Source organism: Apis dorsata, unplaced genomic scaffold (genome assembly GCF_000469605.1).
Source record: "Apis dorsata unplaced genomic scaffold, Apis dorsata 1.3 scaffold_821, whole genome shotgun sequence".
Classification (NCBI taxonomy): domain Eukaryota; kingdom Metazoa; phylum Arthropoda; class Insecta; order Hymenoptera; family Apidae; genus Apis; species Apis dorsata.
Genome location: NW_006263956.1, coordinates 35,770 through 42,928, shown reverse-complemented (window position 1 = coordinate 42,928; position 7,159 = coordinate 35,770). Strand labels below are relative to the sequence as shown.

The 7,159-nt window shown below is 19.5% G+C and overlaps 1 protein-coding gene across 1 annotated transcript in view; it reads right to left on the bottom strand.

The window, feature by feature from the left end:
* Nucleotides 1-6,134: 6,134 nt before the first annotated feature.
* The window catches only part of LOC102677133 (protein TAPT1 homolog), a 36,223-nt gene continuing 35,198 nt past the window's right edge, over nucleotides 6,135-7,159 (bottom strand). The window contains exon 7 of the mRNA XM_006623188.2: nucleotides 6,135-7,126. Within this exon, the coding sequence (XP_006623251.2) occupies nucleotides 6,969-7,126 (158 nt within the window). The 3' untranslated portion in view covers nucleotides 6,135-6,968. The remainder of the gene's footprint in view (nucleotides 7,127-7,159) is intronic.

Below are 7,159 nucleotides of genomic sequence, written 5' to 3'. Positions count from 1 at the left end.
AACATCATGTGAACAATATAATTGGACCAATAAATATCAATTATAGCACAAACTTGAATAGATTTTCAAAATGTCTCTAATTTGTAAATTAATAATTATTTGGAATGAAATTAAGAATATATTAGAGCAAGAGATGGGGAAAGTAATCGTAATCTTCAAAATATCCCTTTTGCAAATTCATTTTTTTTTTAAATAATCAATCAATTATAGGCAAATATTAGATGATGAAATTATTTCTAATTTGCGAATTAATAATTCTTTGGAATAGTCATTTAAGGATATAAATATAAGATTAAATGATCCTAATCTTCAAAATGTTTTTAATTTGTGAATTAACTATTAATTATTTTTAGCATAATTAATCAATAGATTTGAATCAAAATAAAACAAATAAACTTTGCATACAAAATAATTTAAACAATGTATTCTTTTTATTAACTTTCTAATAGAGTTGGATAATAACTTATACTCGAATATGCTTTTTATTTAAAAAATTAAAGATAGAAGCAATTCAATAACTTAGAAACTTTTTTCTAAAGCAGATCAAAGGATTAAAACTTAGATTTGATTAAAGGATTGAGCGTTCTTATAAATCTTAACTAATGATTTAAAATGACTAATCGTGGTGATACAGGAATTCAATAATTATACGAAATTTGGAAAAAGAGAACAGAATTCGCAAAATAGAATTGTAAATTAAAAAAGAAACAATTAGAATAAGTCTTAGGATTTAGATCTAAAAAGATTATCTAGAAAACAATAATTCATTAACTCGATTCAAGATGCAAATTTAAAAATCGATTAATAAGTTGATAGAAAAAAAATTAGTTGATAGCGAAAAAAAGATCATATTATAGTATAGTATTCATAGAGAAATTGAAAGAAAGCTAAAAAATAACAATGAAAAATAAACTGAAACAATTAACATACATATAAAACAAAAGAATCCTATAATGAATAACAACATAATAATATAAATAATGCGAAAACAAACATACAGATATAAGATTCAATAATTATGAGATTACTAAAAATCAAAAATATCTCCATTTTAGTATTTGAGGACTATTTTGTATTGCTGATTCTTGTTTAAAAATAAACAGAAGCAAATAAACAAATTAGAAAAATCTTTAAATATTTTGGTTATTTTATTGAAAAATATCAATTGTAAGTTTTTTTCAAATTGAGATAAAAAATAAAATATAGGAATCAAAAAGTAAATTGAAAATCAAGCCTTTATTCTGAAACTATAATTAAATATTTTAGAGCCATCGAATTCACATATGAAAATATGTATCAAAAAATGAAATAATAGCATACTAAGAAAAAATATCTACATTAAAAAGAGAGGAATAAAGACACATAATGAGATATGTCGTTTTAATGTTTAGATAGTTTGTTCATTATTAGTTTACAGAACTAATAATGATTTCATTGTGAGATATTGAGAATATTTTGATATTGAGAATATGCTCTTATGAGATGATATTTAGAATAAATCAACAGTGAACTAAATAATTATAAAAATTCAAATCAAAAATAATCTTAAAAAATACATTACAAAACTTATAAGATTGAAAGTCGATGTCGCAAATTTTGATAGTAGTTGAGATGATAGTGAAACAATTGTTTTTTCAAAACATTAAAATCTTTTGATTTTGAGTTGAAAAATAAACATATAAGCATTCATTTATAAGTTTTGTTTATTTGCATTTGTCTATTAAAATAGCCAACGAATTTATTGATTACGATCACACATTATGATTTTAATTTATTTATTTTACATGATAGAACAAAATAATAAGAATAATAAGAATACTATTTATTCTATTTTAAATATAAACCAAATCTAATTAATAAATTAATTGGATTAATAAATAACTTAATTAACTGGATTAATAAATAATTTAATCTGATTTTTCGATTCTCTATTGCTCTTGATACATTGAAATTTTTTATTGCATGTTTATTATTATTTTGCATGATAAAAGGAAAAAAGAATGCAAGAAAAAAATATTATGTATTATATTTTAAACATCAACTAAACTTAATCAACGAAAATATAACTGCCATTAAAAAATAATTTATTTCGAGTTTATAATATATATATATATGCCATTATAATAATTTATTTCTTTATTGCTCTTGGTACATATATAGAATTTATAAGATGTGGGATAAATTTTATATACATCATAGAAATTATTTTATATTCTATGGTAAAATCACAAAAAAACATTATTTATTATATTTTAAATATGAATGAAATTATTTAATTAATTAATAATTTTTAAAAATTATATAATATAATTACCAATAAATAACTTAATCCTGTTTAGATTTTTATTACTTTAACTTTAATTCTGAAGAATAATTTTATGAATAAATAGGATATACGTACGATTATAGATACATAAAATCTAGGCCGACATTTTTGTGAAGTATTTCCTGGATGACACATGCTTTGACATAACTAATTCCTTTCGAGTTCTCATTCTAATTTTTTTAAATTCGTTTTTCAAATTTAGCAAATTTAATGGCCAAATTGAGAAGATTCTTGTAAAAAATCCTTTTAAAAGTACTTGTTGCTTGGAAGTTTATTATTTTATTCTTTTGAATGATATGTAAAATTTAGCCGAATGTCTCATCACGAATTAGTAATACATTATGATATTTTACATTCAAGAAGATCATATACATTGTTGGCGAATAAATACACATAAGTGATAAGTGATTAACAAAGATTAAGCAAATGAAATCAAAATTGGATATTGGAAAATCTCGAAAATTTTATTTTCTTTGTTTTAAAAATAATTACAAATAATATTAACATATCGAGTTTCTCAAAGTTTAAAAATTTTATATTTTAATTTCAATATTTTTTTTTCATTCTAATTCCAATGAATTAGAAAATCATAGAGAAAAGCAAAAAATCGTATCTTAAGTTTAATTTAAATATCTAATATTTATGGAACAGAGATTATTTTTTTCACATTGATATTTTGAATATTTTTTATTGAAATGCAAAAATTTAAAATATAAAAAATGAAAAAATTGATACTTTGATACTGATAATAGGCATATTTTGTATGTTTATATTATATATATTCTTTTAACACATATAAAAATTACTATATCTTATAAATTTAAAATATGCCACATATATGAAAAAATGAAAACTCGTTTTTAGTATAATTCTTTGAATTTATTATTATTACATTAAAATTGTTTATTATAAAGATATTAAATCTATTTATATTACTGGTAACATAATGGCACAAGTCTAAAAAAAATCAATTTAATGCAAAGATTTCAAAAAAATTTTAAACATAAAAGATAATGGTTATCTCTGTCTTAAAAGAAATCCAATTTCAATAAAAAATTAATTATATAACATATATAGCATAATATCTATAAATGAAGCAACGTCTAATTTAATAAGAATCAATAATATTTTTACTTTATTTTTCATCAATTTTGTAGCATTCAATCACAAAGAAAAATTTTTTACATCATTTGATATTATATAAAATACGAAGAAAAACCAATATTTTAATAAATGTCTTTCGTGTATTAATGTGACAACGAATATGGAACAATAATGTCAATATATCATGGATGATAAGTTATCTCTAAGATAAATCTCTTGATTTATGTTCAACGAAGAAAATTATATTACGTCGTATGTTTGTAAATGATAAAAGTGTTGATTTTATAATAAAAAGATTGATCAAAGACTATCCTATATTGATGGGACAGTTTCTGCTGCTTTTAAGTATCACAAGTTTTTAAAGTTATACAAGTTTTTATATTCAAAGAAAAAATTTATTGCGTCAAATGTTTAAAAAAGAAATTTATATTGCATTGCAATGAATTTTTATAAATAATAAAACTTAATTTTATTATGAGGAAAGAATCGATCACCAAATCTATGTTGATAGTACAGTTTTTTGTTCTTATTTATGAATATGATAAGTATATATTTTTATATATGTTTATATTTAAAAAAACTTATTACTCATTATACTAATTATACTTATCATTCAAAAAAAAAATTATTGCGTCGAATCTTCAAAAAAGAAACTTTATATCGTAAAAGAAACTTATATTGTATCAGATATTTATAAATAATAGAAATCGATTTTATAATGAAAAGATTGATCACAAATTCTTAAAATTATTTAATTTGTGTTCAAAAAGAAATTTAATCATAATATTAAATATTCATAAATGATAAAAGTCGACTTTACAATGAAAAGATTGATCGCAGAATTATGATAAGATATTTTGCTATTTTTGTTGAATATTTTAAATCTTTAAAGTTTTTTTTTTTTTAATGCCTAAGAACAGAAATTTTCCACAAAATGAGTTTAAATGAATTATTTTACTATATGAATTTTTTAAATCAAAATATTTAGTTTATACATGGCCGTGCATTTTATTTTGGCTCTCTTAGCTATTGTATGCATTACTATTATATAGTATGCATTACTTAGCTATTGTATGCATTAGAATGAGAAAAATAGGCAACAAATAAAAAAGAAATTTGTTACTTAGATTCATATCATTGATTTACATAAACTGCCGAATGAACAAATAGTATATTTTTTTAAAAATCATTTTATAATATTGAATAGATTATATGCTTGCTATGTAGAAAATAATGTAGAAAATAAGTTTTTTTTTTAAATAAAAAATTTTACAAATAACATTTATAAAAATAGAATTAAAAAATTATTTTTTATAATGCACAAATCTTAATGTTCAATATATCTATTATATTGCATTGCAAGTGAAATAACAATATAGCATTATCTAAATACTTTTTATTAAAACTATTTTTTAATATTAATTTTAGCTTACCTGCATTTTTGTTTCATTTAAACTTTCTTGAATTCATAAACTATGTTGAAAAATCTTCGTATTTAGAATTTTTTTATGTTATACATTGCATCATACATTAAATATTATATGTATATGTTTTTGTTTTAAATCAAATTAGTGTACTAGTTTTTAGTATATTTGGATCACCGCCAAATATCTCCAGCATTATGACATTTCAGTTTTTTTCTTATCCAGTGTTCTATTTCTGTCTTTTTTAACAATTTTTTCTTTATTCCTTATTGTTTTTTTTAATTTCTTTTAAAAATCTTTATTTCCATTATTTTTATTTACTTTTTCTTTGCTATTTCAATTTTGTTTTCTTGTACTTCCCTTTTCTTCTATCTCATTGAAATCAACACTTTTTTATTTCTTCTTCCACTTTTTTTTCTTATTCTATATTCATCAAACACGTTTTTCCTCATAAATTTTTAGATCTAAAGTTTCAATAAATTTCACTATAAATTTTTAATTATTTATATTTTTTAATTTGACTTATAGTTTGTGTAAATTAAGATATATAAAAATTTAATATTTTACAAGAAATAGTAATATATAAATAATTATTAAATATTTTAAAAAATAATTATTTTGTAAAATGATTTGCACAATTAATTTTTTTTATAAAAATATAGACAATTTTTTTTTTAAAAAAGATAAAAATATAATTTTTATATTCAATTTTAAGAAACGATTTTCATTATTTGGATGTGGATTGACAAGAAATAATATATGTCTAGTATTTTTTCATAAATTATCTTGTATAAAAATTTCACAAAGATCAATAATTGAATAATTGTTAACGAAAAAATATATAAATATTTTCATATGAAAGATATAATTATATTAAATTATATTAAAATATTTCAAAATGAAAAAGAATTAAAAAGATATCGTTTAAATTTCATTTTTTTAATTAAAAAATAATCATATTTCGTTACATTTTTATATGTCATTAAGTACAAAATTATTAGATTAAACAATAATTTTTGGTTCCACAAAATTTCGGATTTAATATATTTTTATTAAATTTCGGATTTAATATTTTAATAAATAGCAATAATCAATAACTATCATTAAAATTATAAAATGTTTATAATATAATTTTTTAAGAATATTAAATTTTCTTTTTAAAGATATATAATCATATCTAATTGTATTAATTTATTCAAATAATCAAATTATTTTCTTCGTTAATAATCAGACTTTATAATTATTATCTTAATTGCTCATTTCTTTTTAATTTTTTTTCCTTTTTTTTCCCCATTTCAATAACAATAATAGTAATAAAATATAAATTCTTTGCACAATACAATTGCACATACTATCTACTTTTAAAATGATCATTGTCTTAAACATTGAAATATTGAATACATATGTATACTATTACATTAAATGTTATACATCACAATCACACAATCACTATTAACATACTTACAACCAAATAATAATTATTACAACTTTTTCTAAACAAAAGGATTTTATTAAAATTTGAATTAAATAAATATTCTTTTTGTAATCTATTATTGGTCACTTTACATATATTTTTAAAAATATATTATAAAATTGATTTATTCTTTGATTCTTCTTTCTTAAATTACCTCAATATTAAAAATTATATATATACAGGATGTCCCAGGAAAACTAATAATTTAACCAATATATTTAATATATCATTCTGTATGAAAAAAGTTATATTCATTTTGACTTTGAATTGATTTAATAATAAAAAAATAAAATTGTAACTAGAATAAGACAATATTTTATTATTTTTCTTGTATTTTATGACTTTTTAAATTTACATTCATACTTTAAACAAGATATTTAAAGTAATGGTTTTCCTTCCAAAAAGTTATATTATAACTTAATACAATATTATAATAAATATTATGCATTTTAATTTTAACTTTATAATTATAATAATATAATAAATGTTATTAGTACTTTTGAGAAATTTCCTTTTCATTTTTAATTGTATTTGATTACATATAATACATTAGACAATATACAACAAAAAGCTATAAAAATATTTTGCAAACGACTTACCTTACGTACATTAAGAAGAATAATTCCAATATGATGAAATATTATGATATTATAATTGTCATAATTTTTTTAAAAACCCATTTTGTAATAGAGGTGGATAAAGCAAAGGCATCTGTTATGGCCATCTGGATCACTGGATTTAAATTCCTTAAGTTTTTTCTGTTATATGAAATTAAATCTCGTACTTTCCTGGGACACTCTGTAGAGATAGAAAGAAGACACTCGGGATGAA